The following is an 18,084-nucleotide window of genomic DNA, read 5'->3' as shown; positions in this document are numbered from 1 at the left end:
AAAATACAATTGTCACCATTCCAAAGCATGCTTAAAAAATTGGAAACAGAAGAGTAAAAACACTTCTTTTTTTTTCGTATTTTTAGTGTGAAATAAGTGTCCAATACATAAAGTTAATGCAAAATTTTATTGTACGTTTGTATTGTGCTTATTTTCCAATTAACGTGGCGATTTGGAAATAGATTATAGGGTACTTATTTCGGATAGAAAATTCACTTCTGTTGTGCAATTTTTTTACAAAAATCAAGATATCTCTGAAATGGTTCAATTTAAGTACAGCACATTATACATAAGGTGACCCTTAATTTGGATGTAGAATCGGAAAATGCGATAATATATGGGGTGTTTCATTTTAAATAAGCAAGTTGACTACTACTTCCGACATAACCGGAAGTGTCACGAATATGTGAATATTGTCATTCGATTTGTTTTATTCGCTTATTTTTGTTCCTAAAATTTCAAATTCTTATCTTTTGTAGTTTATGAGAAAAATGTCCCCCAAAACGTATATATACAGTTGAAGGGTTAAATAATAAATTTCTATAATATATCATTGAAAAAATAATTAAATAAGCTATTAAATATTTTGAAAGATATTTGAGAAAAACTGATGAAAATTTCCAAAACGAGGGGGTTTAAAACTTTTTGACACTTTTTGCATAGAACTCCTAAATTGGTCCTTGATTTTTTATTATAATACGGCATTACAAATATAAAATTTACGTTTTGTTAACTTTCGAATATTTGTAAAAATTTTAATTTGAATGCCCACAAAATTGTAGTTTTTTGATAAATTTCGCGCATAAAATGGATGATATAGACAAAAATTAAGCAGTAGCTGTTAGAAAGGTCGTTAATTCTGTTCTGTTCTGAAATTTGCCGCTCATTACAAATGTGAATTTCAATTTTTCAACTGACATTTGCAGTTAACCTCAAACATGAAGTAAAGTAAATTTAGAGAAATAAACTGTTTTACTTGTGATTTAAAACATGAAAATGAAAAACTTGGACACAAAATCGTAATTGAAACGTCATTGACGTAAGTAACATTATAAAAAAATTTCAAGATAGTTATATTCACTATGAAAACAAAGCGGCAAAATAGTGCATGACAGAAATTCCAGAGCCACTTTTGATGCCAGAAACATTTATAAACACCTTGTATATGTATCGAGTGTTCCGCGAATTGTTAAACATAGCAATTTCATACTTTTAGAACTATCCAAGCGCAATTAAATATCAAAAGTGAGGTTAGTGTAAATAGTATTAGTATTATTTTCGGTAATACCAACTTCGATATTTCGATAAAAAAATTTTAAATTTCAAGTTTTTATTTAGATTTTTTGAATAATGCCACACCAACATTTGATTTTAAAAATGGCTCTTGAATTAAAAATCTTTTAAACCACAATCCACCATTAACCGAATCTAATGTGAAAGAGTGCGGGGAAAAAAATAAAATTTAAAATCCCATTTTATTTCCCTATAATCAGCAATTCGATGAACACCTGGCATGTATAATTTATGATCTTTTGGATGTTTAAAATTTATTATTATCTAAAATTTTGCTTTTTCCTTTTTTTTCGTTCAATTTATCTAGCACTTTTTTCCGATTATCTAAATATGTAGTTAAAATATTATTTGTATTTTTTTGGAATCTGTGGAAATACAAAGTGTTTATAAATGTTTCTAGCATCAAGGGTGGCTCTGGAATTCCTGTCGTACACTACTTTGCCGCTTTGTTTTCATAGTGAATATAACTATTTTGAAAATTATTTATAATGTTACTTCAATGACGTTTTAGTTACAGTTTTTGATTTTCAGGTTTTAAACCACAATTAGAACAGTTTATTTCTCTAAACTTATTTTGCTCTATGATTGAGGTTAACTACAAATGTCAGTTGAAAAATCTAATCCCATATTAGTAACGAGAGGCAATTTCTTTGACATTTCATAGCCACCCTTGATGCTAGAAACATATATAAACACCTTGTATTTAGAAAGTTGCTCGTTTCTGGCTTTCTATAATCAAATGTATAAGAAAATTATTTAAAAATTTACACAAACCTAAAAATTTAAACTTTCTTAATTGCGTGGAAATTTTTCGTTATTATCTTACTACAAATCAAATAAACGAGAAAATTGTATCAAATATTGAAATATGAGCTTTTGGTGAAAGTTAGAAATTTTATCTCCAAAACATTGTATTTTTCTTAATTCTGTGGTTAATTGCAAAATAGCTCGTTTCTGTCTTTTTAACAAACTACGTTTACTAGAAAATCGTACCTAATTATCATATGGAAGTGTTTAGACCAAATTCATTAATTAAAAATGTAGTGATTTGGAAATTTTTCAACTTATTGAAAATTCGATTTTTTTTTAATTCTGTGGATCTTTGAAAAATTCCTAGTTTTTCACTTTTTACAGATGAAATTTAAAAAAACAGGAAACCAAGTCATCCAGTAATGGCTTTAAGTTAATAAATAAATTTAAAAATTGGTGTTTTTCTAGATTCTGTGTATGTTTAGAAAATTGCTTGTTTTTTTTCTGTATATTAAATTTACAAATGGTCTCAAGCAAAATTTTAAATGTTCGGAAATTTGATATTTGCACGAATTTTCTATAATAATTCATATAAATTTTAACCTTAGTAATCATTGGCGTAGCATGAAAATTGAAATAAATTTCTTCAATTTTTTTCTTGAAACTGAGACAGCAATTTCTGCCAAATTCCTTCATTTACAATAAGCTGTAACGGATTTTTTTTCGCCTTCACTCTGTATATCCAAAATTGCACATGAAAATCACCAAAAATAGCGGTTTTTTTAAGACATGAAATCATTTTTTCAGAATTATCATGGAAAGTACTTATCCTAGCGATAAGTTTTATATGTCGTAGGAAATTAGCTTTTTCGAATTTGCCGCTTTAACAGGTCCATTAGAGCACTCAATTTGGAGTCGTTTATAGGTATAGTTCGTACAGAGAGAGATTGAATGACAGAAAAGTCACTAAATTTACGCGCGAAATTTGAAATAACAAAATAAGCCCACTGACTGTCAACCCAGTTTGCGTAGGAATTTAGTGTTTTTAGTGTATTTTGTAGCATAATTTGCTGCCAACCTATATGTCAACTGTCAAAATGTCTCAATCTCTCACCTGATACTATACAATTCAACCTAATTTGACATTTGTCTAACAAAATTTTTGTAGTTTTTGTTATCAACTGTAAATTTAACTGTGCTCTATGTTTTACCGGAATTTTGACATTTTAGGAAATTAGAATTTTCAAGTTTGACTTATTAGCATTTGAAGTCCAAAATAAATCTGCTAGCCACTCTAGTTACTGTCATTTATTAAATTGGTAGATATGTCACTATAGTTCGTACAGAGAGAGATTGAATGACAGAAAAGTCACTAAATTTACGCGCGTAATTTGAAATAACAAAATAAGCCCACTGACTGACAACCCAGTTTGCGTAGGAATTTAGTGTTTTTAGTGTATTTTGTAGCATAATTTGCTGCCAACCTATATGTCAACTGTCAAAATGTCTCAATCTTCCGCCTGATACTATACAATTCAACCTAATTTGACATTTGTCTAACAAAATTTTTTTAGTTTTTGTCATCAACTGTAAGTTTAACTGTGCTCTATGTTTTACCGGAATTTTGACATTTTAGGAAATTAGAATTTTCAAGTTTGACTTATTAGCATTTGAAGTCCAAAATAAATCTGCTAGCGACTCTAGTTACTGTCATTTATTAAGTTGGTAGATATGTCACTATAGTTCGTACAGAGAGAGATTGACTGACAGAAAAGTCACTAAATTTACGCGCGAAATTTGAAATAACAAAATAAGCCCATTGACTGTCAACCCAGTTTGCGTAGGAATTTAGTGTTTTTAGTGTATTTTGTAGCATAATTTGCTGCCAACATATATGTCAACTGTCAAAATGTGTCAATCTCTCACCTGATACTATACAATTCAACTTAATTTGACATTTGTCTAACAAAATATTTTTAGTTTTTGTCATCAACTGTAAATTTAACTGTGCTCTATGTTTTACCGGAATTTTGACATTTTAGGAAATTAGAATTTTCAAGTTTGACTTATTAGCATTTGAAGTCCAAAATAAATCTGCTAGCCACTCTAGTTACTGTCATTTATTAAGTTGGTAGATATGTCACTATAGTTCGTACAGAGAGAGATTGAATGACAGATAAGTCACTAAATTTACGCGCGAAATTTGAAATAACAAAATAAGCCCATTGACTGTCAACCCAGTTTGCGTAGGAATTTAGTGTTTTTAGTGTATTTTGTAGCATAATTTGCTGCCAACCTATATGTCAACTGTCAAAATGTCTCAATCTTCCGCCTGATACTATACAATTCAACCTAATTTGACATTTGTCTAACAAAATTTTTTTAGTTTTTGTCATCAACTGTAAGTTTAACTGTGCTCTATGTTTTACCGGAATTTTGACATTTTAGGAAATTAGAATTTTCAAGTTTGACTTATTAGCATTTGAAGTCCAAAATAAATCTGCTAGCCACTCTAGTTACTGTCATTTATTAAGTTGGTAGATATGTCACTATAGTTCGTACAGAGAGAGATTGAATGACAGAAAAGTCACTAAATTTACGCGCGTAATTTGAAATAACAAAATAAGCCCACTGACTGACAACCCAGTTTGCGTAGGAATTTAGTGTTTTTAGTGTATTTTGTAGCATAATTTGCTGCCAACCTATATGTCAACTGTCAAAATGTCTCAATCTTCCGCCTGATACTATACAATTCAACCTAATTTGACATTTGTCTAACAAAATTTTTTTAGTTTTTGTCATCAACTGTAAGTTTAACTGTGCTCTATGTTTTACCGGAATTTTGACATTTTAGGAAATTAGAATTTTCAAGTTTGACTTATTAGCATTTGAAGTCCAAAATAAATCTGCTAGCGACTCTAGTTACTGTCATTTATTAAGTTGGTAGATATGTCACTATAGTTCGTACAGAGAGAGATTGACTGACAGAAAAGTCACTAAATTTACGCGCGAAATTTGAAATAACAAAATAAGCCCATTGACTGTCAACCCAGTTTGCGTAGGAATTTAGTGTTTTTAGTGTATTTTGTAGCATAATTTGCTGCCAACCTATATGTCAACTGTCAAAATGTCTCAATCTTCCGCCTGATACTATACAATTCAACCTAATTTGACATTTGTCTAACAAAATTTTTTTAGTTTTTGTCATCAACTGTAAGTTTAACTGTGCTCTATGTTTTACCGGAATTTTGACATTTTAGGAAATTAGAATTTTCAAGTTTGACTTATTAGCATTTGAAGTCCAAAATAAATCTGCTAGCCACTCTAGTTACTGTCATTTATTAAGTTGGTAGATATGTCACTATAGTTCGTACAGAGAGAGATTGAATGACAGAAAAGTCACTGTATTTACGCGCCAAATTTGAAATAACAAAATAATCCCATTGACTGACAACCCAGTTTGCGTAGGAATTTAGTGTTTTTAGTGTATTTTGTAGCATAATTTGCTGCCAACCTATATGTCAACTGTCAAAATGTCTCAATCTCTCGCCTGATACTATACAATTCCACCTAATTTGACATTTGTCTAACAAAATTTTTTTAGTTTTTGTCATCAACTGTAAGTTTAACTGTGCTCTATGTTTTACCGGAATTTTGACATTTTAGGAAATTAGAATTTTCAAGTTTGACTTATTAGCATTTGAAGTCCAAAATAAATCTGCTAGCCACTCTAGTTACTGTCATTTATTAAGTTGGTAGATATGTCACTATAGTTCGTACAGAGAGAGATTGAATGACAGAAAAGTCACTGTATTTACGCGCCAAATTTGAAATAACAAAATAATCCCATTGACTGACAACCCAGTTTGCGTAGGAATTTAGTGTTTTTAGTGTATTTTGTAGCATAATTTGCTGCCAACCTATATGTCAACTGTCAAAATGTCTCAATCTCTCGCCTGATACTATACAATTCCACCTAATTTGACATTTGTCTAACAAAATTTTTTTAGTTTTTGTCATCAACTGTAAGTTTAACTGTGCTCTATGTTTTATCGGAATTTTGACATTTTAGGAAATTAGAATTTTCAAGTTTGACTTATTAGCATTTGAAGTCCAAAATAAATCTGCTAGCCACTCTAGTTACTGTCATTTATTAAGTTGGTAGATATGTCACTATAGTTCGTACAGAGAGAGATTGAATGACAGAAAAGTCACTAAATTTACGCGCGTAATTTGAAATAACAAAATAAGCCCACTGACTGACAACCCAGTTTGCGTAGGAATTTAGTGTTTTTAGTGTATTTTGTAGCATAATTTGCTGCCAACCTATATGTCAACTGTCAAAATGTCTCAATCTTCCGCCTGATACTATACAATTCAACCTAATTTGACATTTGTCTAACAAAATTTTTTTAGTTTTTGTCATCAACTGTAAGTTTAACTGTGCTCTATGTTTTACCGGAATTTTGACATTTTAGGAAATTAGAATTTTCAAGTTTGACTTATTAGCATTTGAAGTCCAAAATAAATCTGCTAGCCACTCTAGTTACTGTCATTTATTAAGTTGGTAGATATGTCACTATAGTTCGTACAGAGAGAGATTGAATGACAGAAAAGTCACTAAATTTACGCGCGTAATTTGAAATAACAAAATAAGCCCACTGACTGTCAACCCAGTTTGCCTAGGAATTTAGTGTTTTTAGTGTATTTTGTAGCATAATTTGCTGCCAACCTATATGTCAACTGTCAAAATGTCTCAATCTCTCGCCTGATACTATACAATTCCACCTAATTTGACATTTGTCTAACAAAATTTTTTTAGTTTTTGTCATCAACTGTAAGTTTAACTGTGCTCTATGTTTTATCGGAATTTTGACATTTTAGGAAATTAGAATTTTCAAGTTTGACTTATTAGCATTTGAAGTCCAAAATAAATCTGCTAGCCACTCTAGTTACTGTCATTTATTAAGTTGGTAGATATGTCACTATAGTTCGTACAGAGAGAGATTGAATGACAGAAAAGTCACTAAATTTACGCGCGTAATTTGAAATAACAAAATAAGCCCACTGACTGTCAACCCAGTTTGCCTAGGAATTTAGTGTTTTTAGTGTATTTTGTAGCATAATTTGCTGCCAACCTATATGTCAACTGTCAAAATGTCTCAATCTCTCGCCTGATACTATACAATTCCACCTAATTTGACATTTGTCTAACAAAATTTTTTTAGTTTTTGTCATCAACTGTAAGTTTAACTGTGCTCTATGTTTTATCGGAATTTTGACATTTTAGGAAATTAGAATTTTCAAGTTTGACTTATTAGCATTTGAAGTCCAAAATAAATCTGCTAGCCACTCTAGTTACTGTCATTTATTAAGTTGGTAGATATGTCACTATAGTTCGTACAGAGAGAGATTGAATGACAGAAAAGTCACTAAATTTACGCGCGAAATTTGAAATAACAAAATAAGCCCACTGACTGTCAACCCAGTTTGCGTAGGAATTTAGTGTTTTTAGTGTATTTTGTAGCATAATTTGCTGCCAACCTATATGTCAACTGTCAAAATGTCTCAATCTCTCGCCTGATACTATACAATTCCACCTAATTTGACATTTGTCTAACAAAATTTTTTTAGTTTTTGTCATCAACTGTAAGTTTAACTGTGCTCTATGTTTTATCGGAATTTTGACATTTTAGGAAATTAGAATTTTCAAGTTTGACTTATTAGCATTTGAAGTCCAAAATAAATCTGCTAGCCACTCTAGTTACTGTCATTTATTAAGTTGGTAGATATGTCACTATAGTTCGTACAGAGAGAGATTGAATGACAGAAAAGTCACTAAATTTACGCGCGTAATTTGAAATAACAAAATAAGCCCACTGACTGACAACCCAGTTTGCGTAGGAATTTAGTGTTTTTAGTGTATTTTGTAGCATAATTTGCTGCCAACCTATATGTCAACTGTCAAAATGTCTCAATCTTCCGCCTGATACTATACAATTCCACCTAATTTGACATTTGTCTAACAAAATTTTTTTAGTTTTTGTCATCAACTGTAAGTTTAACTGTGCTCTATGTTTTATCGGAATTTTGACATTTTAGGAAATTAGAATTTTCAAGTTTGACTTATTAGCATTTGAAGTCCAAAATAAATCTGCTAGCCACTCTAGTTACTGTCATTTATTAAGTTGGTAGATATGTCACTATAGTTCGTACAGAGAGAGATTGAATGACAGAAAAGTCACTGTATTTACGCGCCAAATTTGAAATAACAAAATAATCCCATTGACTGACAACCCAGTTTGCGTAGGAATTTAGTGTTTTTAGTGTATTTTGTAGCATAATTTGCTGCCAACCTATATGTCAACTGTCAAAATCTCCCAATCTCTCACCTCGGATATACTATATCTATAAAAGAACTAAAAGTAGGAAATTTTGTTTTTTAAGAGTTAGCAGAACTAATTAGTCTGGCTGTCACCTGTGAAACTCAATAAATGTCAAATTAAAATTGAATTTGAAAATCAAGTGGCAAGTCGTGGTTACAAAACCATTACCAATCGTGTAGCACGAAAGAATTGAAAATTTAGAATTGGAAAATTTAAATTTTTTATTAAAAAAAGGGTGCAAATTCGAAAAAATAGTATAATTGACTTGTTTAATATACTATAAGAAAACACTTTAGAGACAATCTCATAACTTCGTAAGTTTTGACGAAAAAAATTAAAAAATAAATGTTCGTACAGTAGAACCTTAAAAAATAATTTTTCAAGAATTTCCCTGAATTCGGACCTAATGGAGCAGATTTAAATTCAGAAGTCTTTCCACTTCTCTTGTAACAATTTTTGACTACTATGTCTTCTGTTAACCTTTCAAATATCGTAGAACGTTAAATTAGGTAGTACAAATTTTTAACTCCTTTAGAGAGTGTATTAACTTGCTCACTTGAATGCTTTAAATCCTTCACGTTCTTCGCTTCTTCAAGATTTGTCAGTTTATTTTTCTAGAATGTTTCTGAATTGTTAATTAATATGCAAAAACATAACTTGGACATCTAAGGTTAAAGTCGTTGGTCCACGAACGAATAAAATCCGCTTGTTATCAGTTATCACCTGCTCGATGATTCATCAAACTCTTCTGAACTTCGACTTACTTATCCAACTTTATTAAGTAATTTTATTGCCGCATAAAATCAACACCGGCTAGAATTTCTTTATCTAATACATTCACTATAGTTTTTTCACATTTCGGCAATCACGCTGTTACCATCCCGACAACGCTAATTTCTGCCATGACCTCTTTTAAATTAGAAGTTAGAGCAATGCAGATAACTAAACTTTCTGTCTAGCCCCTGTGGAATGCATGTAAATATGCTAGAATGCAATCCCAGTAAAAAAATGCAATTAATTGTAAGGAATTTGGCTTATCTTCTGTAATTACCAACATTTTATAAATAAGGGTAACTATATTTGGAAAATTTGTTTATAAAGCACCAAAACACGTGAAGTACTTAAGATAATGTTAACATAACAAGCAAAAAAGTGGAAAACAATTAATTAACAAAGTAAGAGATGTTTACTTTCAGCGTCTATCTACTTTCATTGTATCAACAACCCAGTTTTTTTATTTATGAGAAGGTCAGTTTGATCTATCTGTTTTGACGGGAATTGAAGGGATTGTTGTCTTATTAAAAAAAAAAAACTATACATCAATATTTGTTGCAACTTTCATTCACACCTAGACTTGTGAGGTAGGTAAGGTACAGTTTAAGTTTTCTTAAGTTCTGTATCAATATTGACACATTTAAAAAGATAGGCGCTACTTTTATATGGGTCCTTATAAGGTTCTATCAATTTTCCGGGAAGCCGGGAAATGCCGCTATACTTGGAATATTCGTGGAAGCAGTTGTATTAATGGATGATCACGTCAAAATTTTTCGAAAATTTGTTTTAGTGAGTTGTGAAGTATTTATTTAAGGATTAGAGGCGCATTAAAGACTCTGATCCAAAAGTAAACATTACACCCACATATTTAGAGATTTTTATATGATAACTGCTTTGATTTTTTTTGAGTTTGAATTCAAAGGAGGAAGTTAAATTTAAATTAAAAAACCACATATTATACAGTGGTTTTTTACAATTTAAAATTTAATTACCAATCTGGACTTGTATGCCTTGTTTTTTCGTTTTTTTTTCTAGTTTTATGCGCTTTTTTCCTCGTTGTGTTGTTTTTATTTTCTTTCTTTATGTTCAACTCTTGATATAATAGTTTCCTCTTCTTCTTCCTCTTTTTCTTTTGTGGTTTTCTTAGGTATAGGTAATTCAACTACCTTTGTTATTTGTTATTTAAGTTGATGTAAAAAGAAGTACAAGGTGTTTATAAATGTTTTTAGCATCAAATGTCAAAGAAATTTGCCGCTCATTACAAATGTGGGTTTCGGTTTTTCAACTGACATTTGCAGTTAACCTCAATCATGTAGCAAAGTAAGTTTGAAGAAATAAACTGTTTGAAACTTGGAAATCAAAACTTGGACACAAAACTGTAACTGAAACGTCATTGACGCAGATAACAATATAAATAATTTTCAAGATAGTTATATTCACTATGAAAACAAAGCGGCAAGTAGTGTACGACAGGAATTCCAGAGCCACCCTTGATGCTAGAAACATTTATAAACAGCTTGTATTTCCACAGATTCCAAAAAAATACAAATAATATTTTAACTACATATTTAGACAATCGAAAAAAAGTGCTACATAAATTGAACGAAAAAAAAGGAAAAAGCAAAATTTTAGATAATGAGAAATTTGAAACATCCAAAAGGTCATAAATTATACATGACAGGTGTTCATCGAATTGCTGATTATAGGGAAATAAAATGGGAATTTAAATTTTATTTTTTTCCCTGCACTCTTTCACATTAGATTCGGTTAATGGTGGATTGTGGTTTAAAAGATTTTTAATTCAAGAGCAATTTTTAAAATCGAATGTTGGTGTGGCATTATTCAAAAAATCTAAATAAAAATGTGCAATTTAAATTTTTTTTATCGAAATATCGAAGTTGATATTACCGAAGATACGGTTAACTGTCATGACATTGTTTAAACTAACCTCACTTTTTAAATTTAATTGCGCTTAATTGCGGAACACTCGATACATATTACAAGGTGTTTATAAATGTTTCTAGCATCAAAGGTGGCTCTGGAATTTCTGTCATGCACTATTTTGCCGCTTTGTTTTCATAGTGAATATAACTATCTTGAACATAATAATGTTACTTACGTCAATGACGTTTCAGTTACGATTTTGTGTCCAAGTTTTTTATTTTCATGTTTTAAATCACAACTAAAACAGTTTATTTCTCTAAATTTACTTTACTTCATGTTTGAGGTTAACTGCAAATGTCAGTTGAAAAATTGAAACTCACATTTGTAACGAGCGGCAAATTTCTTTAACATTTCATAGCCACTCTTGATGCTAGAAACATTTATAAACACCTTGTAGATTGAATATAAAAGGTTTTAAAAAATGTAAACTGAAAACTCTGAAAAACTAAAAGAAGCCAAATTTATTGAAAACAAAGAAGAATTTGAAACAAAATAAAACAAAAAGATTTAAAGGAATAGGAAAGAGTTTAGAAGGAGTCGGAAAAACTGAGCCAAAATTTTCCCCCACGGCAGTTTTACTCTTAAAACAATAAAACGTCAAGGTTTTACTGATTTTGACTTGTTTATCAATTGTGCTAAAAACCAAAATTTTCAAAAGATTTAAAATTAATTTTTATTTTTGGCCAAGTAATAAATATAGTTCATTTTATTAAATTTTTTATCTTTGACAGTTTCTATCTCAAAACATTAATATTTGCAGGTTTGACTATTTTTAACATTAACAATTTTAATTAAAAACCAGTAGAACTTGGAGATTTTACTAGTTTGAACGGGCTCACCAACTGTGTTAAGTTCCAAATTAAAAAAAAAGATTTTTAAGAAATTTTTGTTTTGAAGACGAAGAAAAAAAAATTTCAAAAATTTTTTAACTGTGACAGTTTTAACCTTACACTAGTAAAACTTGGAATTTTTTGTACTTTCAACTGGCTCATCGGTGCTAAATTTCAAAATTTTATTTAGAAATAAAGAATTTTTAGAAATTTTTTTCAACTAAAAATAAAGCAAACGTAAATAAAATGACAGTTTTAAGCCTACATTAGTAAAATTTGGAATTTTTTGTACTTTCAACTGGCTCACCTGTGCTAAATTTCAAAATTTTATTTAGAAGTACAGATCTTTTAGAAATTTTTTTCAACTAAAAATAAAGCAAACGTAAATAAAATGACAGTTTTAAGCCTACATTAGTAAAATTTGGAATTTTTTGTACTTTCAACTGGCTCACCTGTGCTAAATTTCAAAATTTTATTTAGAAATACAGATCTTTTAGAAATTTTTTTCAACTAAAAATAAAGCAAACGTAAATAAAATGACAGTTTTTAAGCCTACATTAGTAAAATTTGGAATTTTTTGTACTTTCAACTGGCTCATCTGTGCTAAATTTCAAAATTTATTTAGAAATACAGAATTTTTAGAAATTTTTTTCGACTAAAAATAAAGCAAGCGTAAATAAAATGACAGTCTTAACCCTAAATTAGTAAAATTTGGAATTTTTTGTACTTTCAACTGGCTCACCTGTGCTAAATTTCAAAATTTTATTTAGAAATAGAGAATTTTTAGAATTTTTTTTCAACTAAAAATAAAGCAAACGTAAATAAAATGACAGTTTTAACTCTACACTAGTAAAACTTGGAATTTTTTGTACTTTCAACTGGCTCATCTGTGCTAAATTTTAAAATTTATTTAGAAATACAGATCTTTTATAAATTTTTTTCAACTAAAAATAAAGCAAACGTAAATAAAATGACAGTTTTAAGCCTACATTAGTAAAATTTGGAATTTTTTGTACTTTCAACTGGCTCATCTGTGCTAAATTTCAAAATTTTATTTAGAAATAAAGTTTTTAGAAATTTTTTTCAACTAAAAATAAAAGGAAAAATAAAGCAAACGTAAATAAAATAAAACAATAAGAAAATTAAGGTGAGAAAATGTAATTAATATTAAAATATTTATAGCAAACAAAAACTCTTCTTACCAATTTCTCACAACAGAATTATAGAAAAAACATTTATAAATAGATTAATGTCTATCAGTTGTTCTACTTTCTAAAACAAACAAAATATTGCGTATATGCAAATAATACAATTATTAACGTAGTATTTGAAATTTCTTGCTGAAAACGTGATCGTTGTTAAAAAAATCAAAGAATTATAAGTGGTGTTTTTAAATTTGGTTTTATTTACTCATACGTTAATAAACGGTGATAATCTTAATTTTTTAGTTTTTTAAGGAAAGAAGATTAAATACTTGGAAATACTAATTGGAGAGGTGGCTTTCTGCAAACATTAGAATTGTGCAACATCCTATCTAAAAACATTCTTAATCCAATGACGAGGAAAATTTTCCATCGGCAAGAAGAAGCGGAATTAAAGTATATTTCAGGATCCTGCTGTAGTTATTTGTTGTGATTACCAAATCTTGGTTCAAAGAAGTTGTTATTGTTCAAGGAATTTTTATTGTTAACTTTTCTGCAGAAGCACACCCAAACAATAGATAAGAGATACACGGTGTCAATAAACTCAAAAAAATCGGAATTTGGAATAAATGCCGTCTTCCTAGATCCCACAAGTGATTACAATCAATGAATTTATAAATGCACGTGTTTGTTGTAAAATCTTGAATAAGTTAATCCCAATAACAAACAATCATTAATTTACATTGATAAGTATTACAAATAAAGCGACGCCACTTCCGCGAGTAGTGCTGGAGACGGTGCTTAGCTCTTACTTCATCTGTAGGCGTGATCAAAAATTCCTTATCAGTCCATTAGTAATATTGGACTTGGAACTTGATTTTGTCCTATATAATAATGATTTGTTTAAAGCGTGGGCAGTTCAGCAAAATTAAACAAAGTGCTTCCACACACTCTGCTCTGTTTATTTATTTCCCAAGTGTCTGTTAAAAGTCTAGAGTTGTAAAGTTTGGAGAAACATGGCACCAACACACAAGGTATGTTAATATTTTTCATTTTCACAAAATTTTCACTCGTGTCTAAAAAAATTCACGAAATTGTATTATCTTATCACTGCAAGAATGAAACCGAAATTTATCCGAAATTCCACTTTTATACCCATGACAATGTAAAATCTCAGTCGCTCGTCGAGAGCGTGATTTCGATTACGGAGTTTTTTGCAAATTAATTGGAGAAACTATTTTAACCAGTAAATATTTTAGTTGTTTTCTGCCAATTAACATGTTATTTGTAATTTCTCGGAGATAAAATGGATTTATATTCAATTAATTATTACGAACGCGCGCTGATATTGCGCTTACAAAGAAAAAAGGAAAAAAAAACGACATTCCTAATTAATTCAAGATGTTTTTCGCAGATTTGAAATCACTGGAATTCAAACAAACTGTTGATAGCGTTGAAATATGTTCCAGCAAAAATACGTATTGATCAGAATACGTGGCAATTTTTGTTCGGTGTGAAAATATTTTTTTTTCGAATTTGCCGCTTTAATTAGAGTAGGTTACATTAGAGTAGGTATTCAATTTGGAATCGTTTATACAAGGTGTTTATAAATGTTTCTAGCATCAAGCGTGGGTTTGGAATTCATGTCGTACACTATTTTGCCGCTTTGTTTTCATAGTGAATATAACTATCTTGAAAATTATTTTTAATGTTACTTATTTCAATGACGTTTTAGTTACGGTTTTATGCCCAAGTTTTCCAGTTGTTTAATAAATTGCTGCGTGAATAAAAAATGTATTAATATAATTGAATTGTCCTTGCGGCCAACAATAGTTGTACCTAAATATAATAGATGTGAATACAGGTTGTGAGGTTAGGTTAAAATTCAGTGACAGTGAACCTCAATAAATGTCAAATTTTAAATTGAATTTGAAAATCAAGTGGCAAGTCGTGGTTACAAAACCATTACCAATCGTGTAAAACGAAAAGTCTAAGAATTGGAAAATTTAAATTTTTTATTAAAAAAAGGGTGCAAATTCGAAAAAATAGTATAAAGGACTTGTTTTATAATGGCATTGGTGCCTACGGCTCGTTTTGTGCACCGGGAACTCGTGCACCAAACTGGCCATTATAAAACGAGTTATTTAATATACTATTTTCGAATTTGCCGCTTTAATAGGCCCATTAAAGTACTCAATTTGGAGTCGTTTATAGGTATACTATATTTCAGAATTATTGACATCTCGGTAGGCCATGTCTGTGTAAAACGCCTCTAACAATGTGAACGACTTTTAGTATTTTGGTTCTAAAACTGTCAATGTAACATTTTGAGGTTATGAAGTAAATTACTTTTTTAAGCTAATGGATTAATATTTTAATTCTGAATCTACCATCATAACACAGATTTCTTCTGCTTCAGATTCCAGTTGCTCTTCAGAATCTGATGAATCAGATTCTAAGTTGACGTGACACACATTACATACACATAGGGATAAATATAAATCTAAAAACAATAAATACGCTTATATTAGAAGATTCTGCCAACATAAATTTGAATTTGCAAGGCACACTGAGATGTCAATAATTCTGAAATAGTATATCTATAAAAGAACTCAAAGTAGGAAATTTTATTTTTTAAGAATTGGCAGAACTAATTAGTCTGGCTGTCACCTGTTTCCTGTCAAGGTCAATTTGGATTTTACGATTTGTGTTTAATAAATTGAAGTGAATTAAAAATGTATCAATATAATTGAATTGTCCTTTGCGGCCAACAATAATTGTACCTAAATATAATAGGTGTGAGGTTAGGTTACGTTATGTCATAATTCAGTGACAGTGAAACTCAATAAATGTCAAATTTAAATTGAATTTGAAAATCAAGTGGCAAGTCGTTGTTACAAAATCATTACCAATCGTGTAACACGAAAACTCTTAGAATTGGAAAATTAATTTTTTTTATTAAAATTAAACAAAAATTAAAACACGTTCTTTAATATACTATTTTTCTTTTCAGGTCTTGTCTGTCTTGCTTATCAGTTTGGTTGTAAGCACTGTTGCCAGACCAGGAATGTTCGAGGAGTTTGGACCTTCTGCAGACAGATGCAGAGGGGCTCACATCGATGTAAGTCAATTTACTTATTGTAAATCCGATTTACATTTAATTTTAGTTTCAGGTGCTTGAGCTCTGCCAAAGATGTGCAAAACAGACCAAATCCAATGTAGTTTATCCTATGTGTTGCAAAGGAGAAGACGATGCGTTGTCCTGGTGTGAAAAATTCGTTAATTATGGCATACAAGAATAGTAAACTGTCTAATTCTAATGGTTAAAATAAACATTTAAGAACGTGGCGTGATTTTTACGCTACGATTTTTTATGTATAATTTTACCGGGAATTTTGTTCAAATGCAGGTAGAAACTGCCAACGCTTTATTAGATTAGTAAAACGGATGTCCAGATTTACCTATGTAAACTTAAATAAGTTTAATTAGTTTTGATGACATGATCATTTTTTATAAGTTATTTATTATGTTTAGTTTTTAAAATTACCAGGTTGTAATGAAAGAAAGATAGTGATGGCTGTGAATATTTTATTTAGTAATATAATATATCATTATTATTACTAAGAAGGTGCGGTACAATTGAGTCTTTTTTTACGTTTAGTTTTAATAAAAATTGCTTTATTTACATAGTGCTTTGTTTTACTGAGAATTTGAAAAGTTGCTCATGAGAAGTAGCAGACTATACTTTTTCTACGACCAACAAACGATAAAATCCCACGAATAAACAAGTTTTTATCATTTTCTGTGTAGATTAGGAGGTTTTTTATTATAACTTTCAGTTTTTCATTCTACAGGGTCTGGCAACACTTATGGTCACACTCAAAATCGTCTAATTACATGATAAAACTCACAATTTTGCATACGCTTATGGTTGATCAAGCTTCTCAATCAATCAAAAATTTTTTTTAGCATATTTTCTTTAATTTTTAAACACAATTTGCATAAAATTTAAAATGACAACTGAGATATTTTTATCACATTTACATTAAAAAAAAATAAATTAGTGATTGGTTTTACAAATACTTACAAGTAACCAATAATTATATTTTTTAAGCATCGCGACGCCAAAATTATCGGTAATAAAAAACAAATTTTAGCGTCAGCTTCTAGAGCTTTGTCAACTATGCAAATTTTTAAAATTTTATCTTCAAGGTGTTTATAAATGTTTTTAGCATCAAGGGTGGCTATAATATGTCAGAAATTTGCCGCTCATTATAAATGCGGGTTTACATTTTTCAATTGACATTTGCAGTTAACCTCAAACATGAAGTAAAGTAAGTTTTGAGAAGAAAACTGTTCTAGTTGTGGTTTGAAACGTGGAAGTCGAAAACTTGGACACAAAACCGTAACTAAAACGTCATTGAACTAAGTAACATTATAAATAATTTTCCTGTTAGTTTTATTCACTATGAAAACAAAGCGGCAAAATAGTGCACGACAGGAATTTCAGAGCCACCCTTGATGCTAGAATCATTTATAAACACCTTGTATAACGTTAAAGATGAATTTGGGGTGACCCTCTGTTATCTATTAAACAAAATTGGCATAAATCCACTACAAATACAGGGTGTTCCACGAATTCTTGAACACAGGAAAATAACATGGGATGTTTTTTTGCTCTCTCGAACCTTCAAATTCAATTTGATTAATGACAAATTGTGCTCAAGAGAATTCTTTTTAGAATTACATGTTATTAGAGCGTAAATAAAATTGAATTAAAAAATGTAGTATTTCAAATTTCCCGTTCGAAATATGGTGTGATCATTATTGTTTGTAATCGAGTCATCCATGAAAATTAATTCGTATGTCTATCGACAATTCATACTAGCGATCTGACATTGAACTTTGGCAACCAAAACTGTGAAAATAAATAAATCTAGCGGCAAAAAGGATCAAAAGAAATTC

The 18,084-nt window shown here is 29.9% G+C and overlaps 1 protein-coding gene across 1 annotated transcript; it reads left to right on the top strand.

Annotated features, from left to right (window-relative positions):
* Window positions 1-13,874: 13,874 nt before the first annotated feature.
* LOC148178145 (uncharacterized) lies at window positions 13,875-16,806 on the top strand. Its single transcript, XM_088029666.1, has 3 exons — window positions 13,875-14,153; window positions 16,133-16,240; window positions 16,287-16,806. The coding sequence occupies exons 1-3, from the start codon at window positions 14,136-14,138 to the stop codon at window positions 16,419-16,421; spliced, it is 261 nt and encodes an 86-aa protein (XP_087885792.1). The 5' UTR covers window positions 13,875-14,135; the 3' UTR covers window positions 16,422-16,806.
* Window positions 16,807-18,084: the final 1,278 nt, after the last annotated feature.

This window comes from Gnatocerus cornutus, chromosome 2 (genome assembly GCF_029298725.1).
Source record: "Gnatocerus cornutus isolate USDA-ARS CGAHR chromosome 2, icGnaCorn1.1, whole genome shotgun sequence".
Lineage (NCBI taxonomy): Eukaryota > Metazoa > Arthropoda > Insecta > Coleoptera > Tenebrionidae > Gnatocerus > Gnatocerus cornutus.
The sequence above is the reverse complement of the archived record's forward strand: the minus strand, read 5'-3'. Positions and strand labels throughout refer to the sequence as shown.